General features: G+C 43.8%; 4 protein-coding genes across 7 annotated transcripts; 1 reads left to right on the top strand and 3 right to left on the bottom strand.

Annotated features, from left to right (window-relative positions):
- Positions 1-42: 42 nt before the first annotated feature.
- On the bottom strand, positions 43-2718 carry LOC129589033 (epoxide hydrolase 1-like). Its single transcript, XM_055483507.1, has 6 exons — positions 2279-2718; positions 1879-2194; positions 1402-1534; positions 1134-1327; positions 591-819; positions 43-532 (listed from the first exon to the last, which is right to left on the bottom strand). The coding sequence occupies exons 1-6, from the start codon at positions 2615-2617 to the stop codon at positions 325-327; spliced, it is 1419 nt and encodes a 472-aa protein (XP_055339482.1). The 5' UTR covers positions 2618-2718; the 3' UTR covers positions 43-324.
- Positions 2719-2839: 121 nt separating this feature from the next.
- On the top strand, positions 2840-7194 carry LOC129589009 (exosome component 10-like). Its single transcript, XM_055483464.1, has 11 exons — positions 2840-3101; positions 3155-3291; positions 3349-3475; positions 3530-3637; positions 3972-4316; positions 4632-4775; positions 4832-5022; positions 5359-5512; positions 5573-5721; positions 5783-6194; positions 6527-7194. Exons 1-11 carry the CDS (start codon positions 2970-2972, stop codon positions 7016-7018), a joined length of 2391 nt encoding a protein of 796 aa, XP_055339439.1. The 5' UTR covers positions 2840-2969; the 3' UTR covers positions 7019-7194.
- A 781-nt stretch (positions 7195-7975) lies between these two features.
- On the bottom strand, positions 7976-11343 carry LOC129589012 (kinectin-like). 4 transcript variants are annotated; one of them, XM_055483466.1, is made up of 8 exons: positions 11222-11343; positions 10754-10929; positions 10565-10659; positions 9708-10294; positions 9244-9578; positions 8748-8990; positions 8378-8460; positions 7976-8303 (listed from the first exon to the last, which is right to left on the bottom strand). In XM_055483466.1, exons 2-7 carry the CDS (start codon positions 10895-10897, stop codon positions 8380-8382), a joined length of 1485 nt encoding a protein of 494 aa, XP_055339441.1. In that variant the 5' UTR covers positions 10898-10929; positions 11222-11343; the 3' UTR covers positions 7976-8303; positions 8378-8379. The 4 variants fall into 4 exon arrangements, with proteins under 4 accessions (XP_055339441.1, XP_055339442.1, XP_055339443.1 ...); XM_055483467.1 differs by lacking the exon at positions 11222-11343 and having other exon boundaries at positions 7976-8316; positions 10754-11080; XM_055483468.1 differs by lacking the exons at positions 7976-8303; positions 8378-8460; positions 11222-11343 and having other exon boundaries at positions 8810-8990; positions 9244-9325; positions 9387-9578; positions 10754-11080.
- Positions 11344-11461: 118 nt separating this feature from the next.
- Positions 11462-14574, bottom strand: LOC129589011 (E3 ubiquitin-protein ligase LRSAM1-like). Its single transcript, XM_055483465.1, has 2 exons — positions 13248-14574; positions 11462-12784 (listed from the first exon to the last, which is right to left on the bottom strand). The coding sequence occupies exons 1-2, from the start codon at positions 14217-14219 to the stop codon at positions 11690-11692; spliced, it is 2067 nt and encodes a 688-aa protein (XP_055339440.1). The 5' UTR covers positions 14220-14574; the 3' UTR covers positions 11462-11689.
- Between the last annotated feature and the right edge of the window lie 135 nt (positions 14575-14709).

Below are 14709 nucleotides of genomic sequence, written 5' to 3'. Positions count from 1 at the left end.
GCAATCCTTGCGCGCGCTTCACGTTACCACCTTTCTAACGAAAAACTGCAAAACTTTTAGTACTGGAACACTCTACAATTCGAGAGCAGAAAATCTAAAAACTTGTCAAATGTCAAATGCTTGGATCAATCGTTGTCAACCTCCGCCACAAAAAACTTGACAAAAAATTAATAAAATTGCACTTTTAAAAGGCACAGACTCCCAAAACAAGGGGGGCCAAAATCACAGTTGCTGTAAGTCAATCACCAAAACTGGTTTTCTTTCTAGTATACCTAAAAACATCATTTTTGGTGGTATTTCGGGATAAGTCAATAAGTTCAAGTTTCAACATTTGATAACCGCCAGTCCCAACGCCCGGATGTCTTCGGCAATATCGTTCGGTCGTTCCATGGCGGGAAAATGGCCGCCGGTGGAATGTGCCGATACCTTCAGCAAATTGGTAAAATATGGACGAACGTATTCGGTTGGGGGATTTGCTCCGCGCAGTTCATGGAAGAAATCAGACAGCATAGTCGGAACTTTGACTGGATAACTGAACAAACGTGAAACCGGTAACCAAAATGTTAAGAGAAATAAGAAATCACTTTTACCGAAGGTACGTGTCGTAATCAGTGGCGAAGACTTCTTTGTATAATCGCTGCGATGACATGATTGAGTTGGAAATCCAGTAGATCATCACATTGTTGATTAAATCATCCATGTCGAAATACTTGGCCAGGTTTCCCTTGGGATGCTGGATGTTGTCGTCGTTCGTCCAGGTTGAAAATTTCTCCATAATGTATGCCGCCAAACCAGCGGGAGAGTCAGAAAGTGCGGCGCCTAATGAAACAAAATTCAACCATTATAGTAGCACAAATTAAAAACTCGTACACATCAAGAGTTCAACATAACGCCAACCGTAACTGTACGCAAATTTCCTAATAATATAATCTGCAAAAAAGTCCACACGCTGCATTCAGCGACTGATAAAACTGTGAAGTGCAGCATTATGACACCAACGATTTAATGACACTAAAAACGCATCGTAATCCAAAAAGCGCAAAGAATTAAAGGCAGAGTAAAATCACAGAAAACGTCTTCCACAGAATCCGAAGACGAAGGGGTGCATGTTTGCATTTACCGATTTCACTTACCAACAGTATCTGGCTTAGTCGCTTGAATATGCATATAGCCGGTTTCCCGCAGCAGTGCCGGTACATTATGGAAGAATAACTTATCCGCTTCGTGATGCTCGACAAACCACGATGGGATGAAGGAAGCGACCGCGTTTTTGAGCAGCGACGGGATCATCGGTATGGGATACATCGTCAATTCCAGGCCATGAACGCTGTACACAATTCAGGAGGATGAAGATCGTGCCATACCAAAGTAAAAAAATACCACGAGCAGAAACAGTCGTACCTGTCCGGATACATTACTGCCATCGTTCGTCCGATAAGACTTCCCCAGTCGCCGCCGTGGATAAAATATTTCTGGAAACCGAGCCGCGTCATTAAGGTGTGGAACATCCTAGCCATGGCTGCGGTATCCAAACCTAGAAGCGAAAGATGTCTCACTGCACTAATGTAGGTAATTTATAAAATCTCGAGACATACCAAAGATGCGATCCAGACCACTTATAGACATTGAAAACAGATATCAGGCATTTATAAAAGTATGGCAAAAACTGAACTCATGCAGATTTTGTTGTTAATCAGATTACAGCATACATATTAATTTAATTTTTATTATTACAGAATATCTATTCTTTTATTTCGCAGGCAGCACAACAACGAGGTTGGTTTATAACTGCAATTTTACCGTAAACTGGAAGGTAGAAACAACGGTCCGTCTAATTTATATTCTATGGCTATTCCACTTTCTATGGTAGAAACCCACCTGGCTTCTGTGCTGCCTGTGAGAAGCCGTATCCTGGCAGCGATGGAATAATAACTTCAAAAGCCACTTGTTGCCAAACTCCACAACTGCTCTTCTGTGGTGTCGTTAACAGCGGTATCAGTTTGTACAATTCGTAAAACGATCCGGGCCAACCGTGCAGCAGAATGATTGGTAGAATCCGCACATCTTTCTCCTTCGGCTCGGCCCTCACAAAATGTATATTCAATCCTTCGATCTTTGTTGTGAAATGAATATACTGATTGATGAATTTCTCCTGCTTCTTCCAGTCATACGAATTCAACCAATAATCGACCACCTGGGCAGAATGGACAGAAACTGCGCCAGAAATTCAAAAACAAATAGCATACACTGCTATGACTTACACACCGCAGATGCTTACCTCGCGCAGGTAAGTGGAAGGGAAACCGTACTGGAAATTCACACCGGACAACGGCGGGCCGAAGCGCGTGTGCTGCAGACGATAGCGGAGATCAGCGAGGACTTCGTCAGATGCCTGGACGACAAAAGGTTCGATGCGGTCGGAGGGGGCTTCTGGGGCAAGCGTCCACGTTTGGGGAGTGAAGGGGAACACCGCATCCACGCGGGAGAGAGGGCGGACGTAGTGCAAGACATTCTCGATTTGATAAGCGAAGATGGCCAGCAGCACGCCGGTGCAGATGGTGAACAGGAAGAATTTGGCTTTCAGACTTAGATAAAATGGACTCCGGCGCTTTGCCATCTTTGTTTAATTTTTGATTAGAGCGTCGATGCGTTATCCCAAAAATAAAACAGTGCACAAAGAAAGCCAGTGCCATCAGCACAGGAATCAGCTGTTTTTTTTATAATAGTACCAGTTTATAATCAGAAATGCACGCAAGCGACGACCTGAGGCGGTGGGTGGCCGCAGACCAGAGTTGCAGAGTGCAGACTTGCCATTTGAGATATCACTAATGTCACTCTTTGCCAGTCTTTGGTGATAAACTGATAATTCATGTACTTGATATTGTATTGCGTAATCGTTTAGTTTGTTGATTTACAGTTTGTCGATCTTGTTCTGGAGTTTTTCTGCACCTCACAAATTAATTCTGATTATGCGAAAAGGCTTCGCGGGCGCCATGCCACCGGCTGGCACGCCTTCGACATCTTCAGGCGCCGCTGCCAGCAGCGACCATCCCGAAGAACTCGGATTTGGTCGCTATCCTAACGTTAACCAATTTGTCCGGGTGCGTATGTTCTGTTTATCCCCTACCTTTCGTGCCTTATTGCTGTTCTGTAGAGTCTTCGGAAGAAGCTAACTGGCATCGTGGAGGCCTCGCAGACGATTCCCCAAGGCGAAATGAACTATTTAATCTGCAGTACTTATCCCGACTTCGAGGAACGCGCATCAGCGGCCACCATTCACATAGCGCAGATGTAAACGTCTTGCTTTACAGTTTGCTTGGACGTATGATGAAGTGCGATTGTTTGCAGGTTGAAGAAGCTGTCAATATACCATGGCGTGCCTTCCGTCACCCATCGCTTGTTCGACAGTCCCTCGAATAAAGCCTCGGTTCTTCAAGGCATTCAGGAAACCACCAAGCAGTTCAAAGAACGGATGGTGCGTTCTGTGCGATTCTGGGGAAATGGAACTTTATACCGTATTGCTTGTTAGGATCTGACGATGGATGAGTTAGCCCGGGTGAAAGAGGAAAACGCTTCCGTTAGCGAACAAGCATCGGCCAAATTTCCGGTTGCTGGTGCTTTGCTAAAAGGAAATCAGGTGCACATTTTAACAGAATTTTTTGTTCAAGTAATACTATCGGCCTCGGAACTCCAAATAATATTATTTTGGTTTCATATTTGTGTGTGCTAGTTTGATCAGGAAATTCTTTTTTTTGTGTTTTGATTCATCAAGCCTCACTGATGTGAACTGTGAAGGAAATAAGTATTTATTTCGCTCTTTTTTATAGTAATGATAATAATAATAATTGTTTCTTGCTTCCGGCCATGCATAGGCATCTTAATCTCCTTCCGTTCACTCGTTATGCAGTTACCGGCTGATGGATCTAGCGATAATAGTAAGTTTGTAATATTAATGTCTTTACTTCTCGCAGAAATTCCCAACCAAAACTCCCAGTGTGCCTCGGCCGCAAGTTGTCCACGGCTGGATTATTGACAACAGCGATAAACCCTTTGTGCCTAAACTGCAAACGAAACACAACGCCTTGCGCTCCCTAGATTATTCTATGAAAGGCTGGAGGGACGGTGGTGAAGCCCCGCATCCGTACGAATTTGAATTGGATGTCTTCCAACCGGGACCAAATGCGCAGATTATGAAAGAGCCACAGTCAGCGCCTTCGCCGGACGATACTCCGTTTGTGTATGTTGATACCACCGAAGCACTCTACGGAATGTTGAAGGAACTGCGATCTGTAAAGGAAATTGCCGCTGACCTGGAGGTACAGTTATTTAGCGTTTGGTTTCAGGGAACAGTTAGAAGGAGAATTAATGTTCGCGTCAGGTTGTCAAGTTTGCACCATATTATCTGAAGATTTTGGTAAAAATTCTGCACAAAGGGTAACGAAGTGTGATAAATACTCAGATATGGGCGTCTTGATTGAAATTTTGTTTTATTATTACATTGTTAATTTTGGCTCGCCCGAATCTTTGTACTGAGTGTGTGTTCAGATGTTGAAGTGTAGAACTATGTGTCTGCTTCTTACGCTTAATAATGATTACGCCGGTTTCGTTTCATGGCTCCTGTTTGGTTGCAGCATCATTCCTATCGCACATATCTCGGTATCACTTGCTTAGTCCAGATTTCTTCTCGATCAAAGGACTACATCATTGATGCCATTGCCATTCGGAATCACATGCATGAACTGAATGACATTTTCACTAATTCGGAAATTCTGAAGGTGATATCGCTTTTTATTGCCAACAGGAAAGAATTACTTCAAATAATGTTTTGCAGGTATTTCACGGTGCTGATTCTGATGTGCTGTGGTTGCAACGCGATTTCGGGATCTACGTGGTCAATATGTTCGATACCGGTCAAGCTGCGCGTGCATTAGGGTTTTCGAGATATTCTTTGTCGCATTTGATGTCCCGGTATCTCGGCAAAACTGTGGATAAAACTCATCAGTTGTCCGACTGGAGAATACGGTATTTATTTTTTTCCCAGTGGAAAACCTGGGAGGTTTTTGTAACTTAATATGTTTTATTGAGAAGTGTTTTGCGCCTGCATTTTTTGATTGTGACCTTGTAAGTTAGGGCAACAAGTGATTTACGGTAATAACCAATGATGAATTAACTTTTGTGATCATTGCGAATACTGCTTGCGAATACTGCCGGTCCGGTTTTTTGTTCCGGGAGCTAGTTATTGCCGAAATTAGTGAGAAACAATTCTAAAGCTTTGGTGAATGGTATTGTCAAAGTAAAGTTTTTATATGCTACTGCTGCTTTGAGTACTTACTGCTTTACAGAGGCTTATTTTTGCAGGGCTCTTCCAGATGACATGCTGGAGTACGCACGTTCTGACACCCATGATTTGCTTTATATCTATGACTGTATTCGTAATGAGTTACTGACAAAAGATCCCAGTAAGCGAATGTTACTTGATGTCTACAGCAAAAGTAAAGAGATCTGCCTAAAGGTAACTTTGGATGTGTTGCAGAATTAAGAGTCGTATTTGAGGTTTTCATATATGTTATAGCGCTATGAGAAAACCAAGTTGGATGAGAACGATTTTGCCTTGGTCATGTGGAAGTTTGCCAAAAATTTCTCTGAACAGCAAAAATTTGCACTGAAACGAATATTGGAGTGGCGTGATCAGGTGGCACGGGATGTGGACGAAAGTTTGGGGTAATTTTATTTGGTGGTTACTGTGTTGAACGTCTCCTTTGTATACAGCTTGTTGTCGTAGGTACGTCCTTCCAACCAAAGCCTGCATTGACATCGCCGAAAGCTTACCGAAATCTTCCGAAGATCTGGTGCGCTGTGTGGAATTTGTCCCGCCAGTGCTAAAGCAGCGCATGCAGCATATTCTTAATATTGCAAAAGATGCCAGGAATTTCACCGGTGTGGTGCCTATGCCAGTCGGCGCCCAGGTACGAATGGAGGAGCAACCCGAGGAAGTTATAGAACGACCTGTTTCCAGACCTTTAACGGTTACTGAATTCGCCCGGCTGCATTTGGACGAACAGCCATCACTGAGAGATTTGGAGTTGATATATGATTGCAGAACACCGAAAGTAGTGCATAATCCGGAATGGGATCTATTCCGGCAGATATGGGAATACTCACTGACTGTCAAAGCGACGGAGAAAGTCGACACGGTATCCGATTACGCTTTTTATGTTTTTCCTTTCTTCTGGTTATTTCACCATATCTTTGTAACTAACCGTCCGCTATTGCAACTGTTGGAATGTCTTAGCAGCCTAAACTGAGTATTGGTATGTAGACAGAGTAAAAATGCTGTACGATCTCGTATCGTTGTTGAGTATCCAAGCCTGTTTACGGCTTCGCTGCTCTGTAAGCTATCAGTCTGACCAGACTAGTAAGCGTAGGTCGGAGTATTAGTGCATCATTATTTTCAGGTAGCTGCAAGTTTATGCATTTCTTTTTAAGCATCTCAATGCGTCGAATTCTGTGTCACGCTTTTTTATAGCAACCCGCTGAACCTTCGGTCCTTTATGTGCCGGCCTCAACGCCCAAACCGCTGCCTGTCATTGACGTGGCGGATATTGCTTCAAAGAAAAAGGACAAACGCCTCCGCCACATCGATCAGGCTGCTGTCGACGTTATCGCTCAAACAGGAAAACTGACCGTTGCCCAAGGAGATGAGCCAGTTATTGTGGCGGAAGTGAAGAAGCCGGCCACGGCAGCGCAAAAGCCGCGAGTTGAGAAGCGTAAATCTCCTTTGATTGTGCACCCTGCCGACGCCGATGAATTGGCGAGCAAACGTGTGGCATTTGATTATCAGAATGCGGATTATTCCAAGTTCACTCTGCCCGCTAAACCGACGGGAAAAGAGCAGAAAGTGAACCGGCAGGGCGGCGGAGTGCGGGATCCAAACAAGTCTTTCAACAAACAGAGGAATATCAGCTCAACTTTCCCGGCCAAGATGTCTTCTAGAGGAGGATTTCGCAAACCTGAATAAGCAAAATGTTTTGTTCCGGTTCGAAGTTTGTTGTTCGTAGTAAATTTTGCTGCTGAAATTTTATTTTTATGACGAAGTTTCATGGTAGGGAGAAATTGCTGACATTTTGTGGACTGACGTGCACATTGTTGCTGGTATGGTTTTGTTAAAGGGAAGTGGAAAAATTAATAAAAGAAAACCGGAAACTGCGTTTTCTTGGTGCAAATCTTGATATGAATGGTCAGTAATCAAACTGTTATCTGCCTGGAGACAAATTGTTTGGCGCTTTTTTATTTGAGATGTACATGTATATCGGTTGTATGCTTGGACAGTATATATGGAATTTGTACGCTGGGGTGCTTGAAACCTTGAACATATGCGGTTCATCGACGATAGACAATTATGGTTTAACCTGTCGGGAAGCGTTCTTCCCCGTAGACTGCTTTTATAGGACGTACTTGAAATACAATATTGCTTACATCCAGTATGAAGTTATGAGCACAGCCTGGCCATCGTGAAGTCGTATCATGCTTGCATGCTTATATCTTAATTAAGGCAGCGAGCCGTACCCCATAATCACACATGCCCTTTCCTGCTTTGTAAAAGTTTACATGTCAGAAAGTTGAATAGAACCACGAACTGTGCTACAAGGAAGAAGTTTGCATTATTCTGACTTGCCGGACGAGGAGGAAAAAAAGGCTATGGGTCCGGGCTTGGGAGCACTAATACGGTAATATTGACCCCTTCGTGACCTGACCAGGTGACCCTGGTGAGTGGTGACTAAAGTATATTTTTCTGCTCTGAAAGTTTTGTTCAGCCCTATGTTATGAAATTGCGCCAACTCTTCCTCGAACTGAACGCAACGTTGATTAGGTACAATTCTGAACTTAGTCTGAGTGCTAAGCGATGCTTTGTTTTGCACATTTGGAGTGGTATACCGATTTGGCGGTCAGTGAGTAGTGAAAAGTTTAATACGTTTTGACAAACGGCACCGGGATTCTGCATGGCATTCATATATGACTGCTTCAAATTGTCAAACATCACTGCATTTGCACCATCAGCTGCATCATCATCGTCGACAAAGGCACCGATGAATCGGCAAGGTAGACCGTTTGGTTAAGCACTACTTTATCAGAATGCCGCTTATCCCACGCTATTTTCTCCATTGCAACTGGATAGAGAGAAAACAGGAGGTCAACCGGCAGCAGGCGCCGTGCAGGATCCGAAATTCCGAATAACTCATAGATTAATAAATCCGCAGAGGAATGTTAGCTCTGTATTTCTGCCGAAAGAGGAGCTATGCAACCTTCACCAAAAAACTGAAATTACAGTATTGTGCTGTTGGGCTACGGTCTTAGGATTCGGAGCTGAAATTCTTACTTTTATGAGCACTTGTTCCCGATATTAAGTAATCGGAAACGTTCTTCGCACTGCATGTGCACCATCTTCATTAATATGGCTATCTAGAGGTAAAAAACAACAAAATTTAATTTAAGAGACTGAACATTTGAACCTGCATTTTATGCTTCCCAGGATGGTATTAGCACTGCATTATGTGCTTGACGTGAAAAATATAAACAGCAAAATTTGCTAAGAGGCTTCCAAGAAAAAATTATTCTAATTTTGAAACAGGTTTTTAATATTTATAAAATGTAGGTTATAAAATTTTTATGAATACACCGCGGTATACAGTGTGTATTTTGCACGCAGTAGACGTTTGTTGCTACTTTTCTCTAGTATGCATACGTACCTCTTGGTGTTGATGAGCAGTGTGGGTTCGTAATCCTGTAATGTCGTTCTGTAATTGGCTTACTGTTGAATTTACAATTCGTAGCTGCTCGCGAAGACTTTCTGATTGAGCCGTTTCTCTCAGCCTGGCTTCTTCCAACTCGGCGATCATAGTTGACCTTTCCGTTAACTCTTTATGCAGTTGTTCGCATTCAGTGTGCATCATTTGCAACTGACCGTCGATTTGTTTTTCTCGCACAGCCGCCTGGGTCAAAAAGAAGCAGTTGAACTCTCCGTGAAATTTCAAGGTACTGAGATGTGTTACTAGGTTTCTAAAAATTTGTCGGTAACGTCCAAGCTATCCAGCTGTTCCGCTCATGCTATATTGATAGGCGTTTGCCTCGATTTGTTTATACAGCACATGCAGTAAGGAACTAAAATATAATTTATTATAGATGTGATATACACTATTCCACTGGAAATACAGTCACAATACTAAATTTCCCGCAAAAAGTTACCCTCGTATTTTCCGCGGCTGCTTCATTCTGAATATGTTTAAGGAACTCTTGACAGATTCTCGTTTTTTCTTCGTATGCCTCTCTACGATCGTTAGATTGTTCATCATTTTCTCCCGCGATGTCTGCAGTTTTCTTATCCCTACGTATTGTAGTGGCCAATTGCTTTGCAAGAAGAACGCTTTGTTTTGCCTTGTGAACACGGAGAGAAAGATCGGTAATGCGTTGACTGATGACGCTGAACATTGTAAAAATTCGTTCTGTTATTTCCATTTGGTTTTCGTGGAATTTTTGTGTCATGTTTTTGATTTCCTTCCACTTATCCGCAACGCTTAAACCTGCAATACATATTATAAAATTCATGGGAAACGGCCACGCACGCCTTGATTGTTTAAAGTCCTGCCGAACATATAATTATTCATGCTCTCATGGTCAGTTGCACACTGCTTTGTGCACTGCTTACTTGCATTGCTCCGCTGGACACTCTGCAACAGCTTCGTCCACCTCAATCGCCAGCTTTCTTTCTCCAGAACCATTGGTACTGCGTGACCTTTCGACTTCCTCTCGCAGACGCTGAATCGCCTCTTGATCCTCCGCCGCCTTCTTGGTCAGCTCGGCCACCTGCAGCCGCAGGCGTTCATGATCAAAGGTCACCACCTGTGTGCGCACCATGGCCTGCTGCAGCATTGTGTTATCGCGGCGCAGCTGCTCCAGCTCCTGCCGGCGTTGCTCCGCCTCGTGAGCGGTAGAGCGCAGAATGTCTCTAGCCAACGCCAGTTCTACATTGGCCTGATCCAGCATGGTTTTAAAGGATTCCGCAGTGGCGCGCTGCTCTTCGGCGCGTCGCAGTTCTTCTTGATAGAAGCGGAACTGTGCCTCGTCGCGGGCCATGTCGACGTGCCGGAAGTACTGCTCGCAGGCGCTTTTTACCAGATATGCTTGAAGGGACAATGTTTTCTGGAAGGCGGTGAAGTTGCTGTGGACTTGACGGCGAAACTCGTGAAAGGATTGCTTCAGCGCAATGATTTTGGTCTGCGCTTCGTTCGGTATTTTTCTGTATTACGTACATGGCTGACCTTTATCGTTCCATTTTGCGTACTCGTGTAAATTACTCTATACAGATACCTATACGAGTGAGTATAACACTTATACTGATTACAATAATGTACACGTAGGAGGTTTGTTGTTAGTGTATAAAAATGACATTTTTGGTCGAAAGGTTTGTTGTTACAGTGGTATAAAACAGATTATCGATACTACTCTGTAGACGTTTTCTCTGAATCCACGAAATTAATTTTTCGAAGGCTTGTGGTTGATCACTTACTGGATGGCGCACTCTTGATCCGTTAACAAACTTAGTAAATCAGGATCAACTTGTTTCAGCAGTTCGCAAGCTCTATATAGCTTTTGCTGGAGAATCTGAACACGAACGAAACAAGGTTAACTAAAAATACCTCAAAAAACAGTAGTACATGTGTAGCTTTTGAAGAATCGTTTATTTCTTGAATCTTACGGAGAAATGACGATAAGTGAGGTAGCTGATGCCACAGTAGTGGCAGGCAGTGTTTTCCCGCGATAATCCCGCTATTTCGTCGGGAAGACTATGGCCTGAGGTCATCGTGTTCGGAAACGATGGGATCTGTTCCGATGTCTCCATTCGTTAAGAGATACAGTAATCAGCTGGTAAACCTTTAATAATAAGTATCATAATAAGTATCATCCGTTAATAATAAGTATCATATCATAAGTACAAACGTAGTACTAGAAACACTTATAACATACAGTAATCGCAGCAATTATGCTATGCGGCGTACACTGGTTTGTATTTAAATTGCATTTAGTTCTGCATCAACGCTTATGGAAATCACTATTACAACCAAACCCATGTGGTTGCTACACTACAAAGTACGAACGAAGAAGCTTGTCCCCAAAATCCGGATGAGAAACCCTGGATGGTTGCGAGTGTTAGGGATGGACTTACAGGAGGCTTTATCACATGTGCAGTTACGGTAGTTCTTGTTCATGCCATGCCACACAAGAATCGACAAAATAATAGCATTTTGGTTGAATTTTGCAGTCGACAATACCACAGTGACTAGTTTTATACTACCGTAGTTTTAGTAACAGTTCTGCCAATAAGTAAATTACTTACTTCATTATTTAGATCGAAACGGAGCAAGAACGACCAAAACATTGTAAACAAATCATTACATCCATCGAGTCCAGACTCGCTATTTTTTAACTCATTATACGAGTCAGCAAGTACGATACGTATCTGTACTTACTGAATGCACATCTTTAAATCACCAACAAAACAAAACCCAAAAACACCGACAAACTACTGTGCGCAGAAGAATCACATGACCCAATTCGACCGCACCATATACAAAAAAATCACCAAGAAACACCGGCGCACTGTGAAAAAACAACTGCTATAATGTATAAGCTGTCACACTATCTCTTCGTTGCCGGATTTGTTCAACGTCATTTTCTGCACGATTTCCGCCCGGCACAGTGGACACTCTGTCAATGGCTCACTGCATACCTTGCAGCAGCAAATGTGTCCACAGGGCAGGAAGATTTCGGTGGAGGGCCGCTCCATGCACACACTACATATGGTCTCCAGATGCAGTGTCTGCGGCAATGCCGTCGCGGTTGGACTGGTGGCCTTCGGCGGCTCCCCTTTTCCTTTGGATGTACTCGGATCCAGATCGATCTCCACCTTCTTCGTCTCCGGGAGTTTATTCAACGTCTCCGGCATCAGTTCCATCAAGCGGCCGTACTGTGCCAACCAGAAGTATTCAGCGTGTTTGGCTGCTTCTTTTTCCATATCCTGCATAATTCGCCTCAGCTGGGCTTCCCGCTGTTCCTTCTCGACCATCAGCTTTTTGTACATTTTAGCTAACTGCAGCCGTTCATCTTCTAACGACTTCTTCACCACCACGCTACGTTCTTCCGTCTGCTTCTGCTCCAGTAGGGACAACGTTGCCAGTTCATTCTCCAAGAGAATCAGATCACTGACTATCCGGTTATAGACAGCATCGGATTTCAACTGGAGCTCACGGAACATTTCTTTGTGGACATTCTCATCCATCAGCATGTGATTGATGATGTTTTCTTGTTGAGCTTGCTGTTTAGCTAATATCGAGGGGAACAATTGTTCTTCCGCGCGGTACATGTTGATGACGTTATCGTTCTGAGCACGCAGGTTGTCCATTAATCGTTTGTACATTATGGAGAATTTCTCGGAGTCTTCTAACTGCGCTTTCATAGCGAGGAGAAGCATGTCGCGTTTCGATGTTTCCATCTGCGGTAGTAGAGTGCGCCAGGCGTTATCCGCTTTCTTGGATTCGGCTTCGTAGAATTTGTAGTATTTGGCGCGCTCTTCGCTCAGCGAAGTCAACTGAGTCAGTAACCGCTGGGAATGGGCTTCCATACTGCGCAGAGCTTCCAGAAGGGACTGCTTGCCCATTTCCACGTTGAGGGCCAGCTTCTGCAGTTCCACTTCCATTTTTTCTCGTTCCTGAAGCGAGCGCATGAGCATCTGCAACAAATAACAGCAAGTCAAGCAAAGGCAAAAAATTCACAGTGAACCCTTGTCAAATTAATGGTGCATGCTGACAAATCTCACAAAACAAGTAGACAGAAAGAAAAACAAATTCATGCAGCACACGGTCATCGCAATTTCAAATGAATGCCACAAACAAAGTAGCTTCGGAAATAGCACAATCTGTAAGCGGAACACTAAGAGTAGATCACAGTAAGGCATCATTCATAAAATTCGAAAAAGTGGAATTTTGGACAAACGTAGACCGTATCCGAAAAGAAATCAATGCTGCAATGAAAAAGCAAAAAAAAGACAAGAAAACTTACAAAACAATAATTAAACAACCCATAAAAATCAAAATTACCTGCACAACAGAAAAAACTAATTTAATTTTCACTAATTTCGATTTGTGTGCAAACAAATTCCTTTTACCGGACTAAGAATTACTTAATGCACTCACATCTTGTTCGCGCACTTTCACTTTATGGATACTCTCCAAATGCCGCTTATCGTCTTCTTCTATGGCCGCGCGAAATTTCATCACTTCCTTCTTTTTGATATTATCATCATCCTTGTAGCGCGCCACGGCATTCTGCAGACGCGCCTCCTCCTCGCGATATCGCTCCAAAATCGTCACAGAACTGACCGACTTGGACAGGGCCTCGGCAATGGCCTGTTCCTGCTGGCGCATCCCATAATCCACGGAACGAGTCCGTGTCGCTGGCGGCAGATTATTTAACACCGGCACATCGCTCAGCCACTCTTTGCCGTCATCCTGACAAATCTTCTTCAGAATGGCCTCCACGCCGAGCACCGTGACGTCTTTGGAGGGATACAGCACTTTGTCGTGGTCGAACACGAAGGTCTGCAGGCGACGCAGCTGATGGAACGTTAAGGGAAGTTTGGAAAGGGAATTTTCGGAAATATCCAATTCCTGCAGCTGTCGACACTCGCAGATAATATTGGGAAATTCTGAAAAATTATTCCTGGCCAGGAATAATGTCTGCAGGGCGCGCAGATTCCCGAAGGAGGTCGGGAGGGTTTTCAACCGATTATCCGATAAATTCAGCTCGAGTAAGGCACTGAAACCAAGGCCAAAATTCACAGGCAGCTTCTCCAGGCGATTGCGATGTGCATCCAGAATGCGGATTCTGGACACGTCCTCAATTTTCCCACCGCTTTCCAAATCAGTGATTTGATTGTCGGATATCAAAACTTTCACTTTCACGTAGACGGCGCAAATCTGGAAGAAGTCTTTGGGAAGCTTCGTCAGACCACACGAAGAAACATCCGCCACACCGTCAGGACGATCAGTTAATAGACTCATGGCATTTTCCAGTTTGCGTTTGTATTCTGCAGGAGATAAAACACGAGAGGGGACATTATCAGAGGAACCATTGGCCATTTCTCCACCAGGGCAGATTAAACCCATAGCAAAAGATAATTCACACAGCAAATCCGCACTAAGTGGAAAATAAGCCCAGAAATAGGATGATGACAGGATCCGTGGAAGAGTAGTTCATGGTTGGTGTGAATCACTTAAAAAGCGACAACACGATCGTGACATCATCGTGACCACACCATCACCCATTGCCATTGGATAACTACCTACGAGTACTCAACAACAACAAATGTCAATCGGCCAGTATAACTGCCAACAGGAAGAACATAGACTGCTTATTGCCGATCTGTCGGGCCGATGGTCCTCCCACAACTGACGCAACTGAAATCCAGGGATGAACGTAAAAAACTGTGCAGTAGAAGTGAGTAGATTCCAAAACACAGTCATACGAGTAGCAAGTAGTTCGCTGCTTTAGAGTTTTGCACTTTCAGTCTGGTTGTGGCTGTCCTCACGTAATGACTGCAAAAGGGGCGGGCGATATAACAACAGTAACTACCACCAGTAAGTTTTTTGCTAGCAG

Source organism: Paramacrobiotus metropolitanus, unplaced genomic scaffold (genome assembly GCF_019649055.1).
Source record: "Paramacrobiotus metropolitanus isolate TYO unplaced genomic scaffold, Prichtersi_v1.0 Parri_scaffold0000033, whole genome shotgun sequence".
Taxonomy (NCBI): Eukaryota; Metazoa; Tardigrada; class Eutardigrada; order Parachela; family Macrobiotidae; genus Paramacrobiotus; species Paramacrobiotus metropolitanus.
This window is presented reverse-complemented; position numbering and strand designations above follow the sequence as displayed.

What these genes read in the sequence shown, in the direction of transcription:
- LOC129589033 (XM_055483507.1), bottom strand. Translation starts at nt 2,617, where the DNA reads ATGGCAAAGCGCCGGAGTCCATTTTATCTAAGTCTGAAAGCCAAATTC. An exon ending in ACAGGCAGCACAGAAGCCAG is followed by an intron (nt 1,535 to 1,878) that starts GTGGGTTTCTAC and finishes TTTCGCTTCTAG; the next exon opens with GTTTGGATACCGCAGCCATG. An exon ending in GACTAAGCCAGATACTGTTG is followed by an intron (nt 820 to 1,133) that starts GTAAGTGAAATC and finishes TTGTTTCATTAG; the next exon opens with GCGCCGCACTTTCTGACTCT.
- LOC129589009 (XM_055483464.1), top strand. Translation starts at nt 2,970, where the DNA reads ATGCGAAAAGGCTTCGCGGGCGCCATGCCACCGGCTGGCACGCCTTCG. An exon ending in ACCATTCACATAGCGCAGAT is followed by an intron (nt 3,292 to 3,348) that starts GTAAACGTCTTG and finishes GATTGTTTGCAG; the next exon opens with GTTGAAGAAGCTGTCAATAT. An exon ending in GTAAAGAGATCTGCCTAAAG is followed by an intron (nt 5,513 to 5,572) that starts GTAACTTTGGAT and finishes TATATGTTATAG; the next exon opens with CGCTATGAGAAAACCAAGTT.
- LOC129589012 (XM_055483466.1), bottom strand. Translation starts at nt 10,897, where the DNA reads ATGGAGACATCGGAACAGATCCCATCGTTTCCGAACACGATGACCTCA. An exon ending in AGAGTGTCCAGCGGAGCAAT is followed by an intron (nt 9,579 to 9,707) that starts GCAAGTAAGCAG and finishes TATGTATTGCAG; the next exon opens with GTTTAAGCGTTGCGGATAAG. An exon ending in CTGCTCATCAACACCAAGAG is followed by an intron (nt 8,461 to 8,747) that starts GTACGTATGCAT and finishes TTTTACCTCTAG; the next exon opens with ATAGCCATATTAATGAAGAT.
- LOC129589011 (XM_055483465.1), bottom strand. Translation starts at nt 14,219, where the DNA reads ATGGGTTTAATCTGCCCTGGTGGAGAAATGGCCAATGGTTCCTCTGAT. An exon ending in TGAAAGTGCGCGAACAAGAT is followed by an intron (nt 12,785 to 13,247) that starts GTGAGTGCATTA and finishes TATTTGTTGCAG; the next exon opens with ATGCTCATGCGCTCGCTTCA.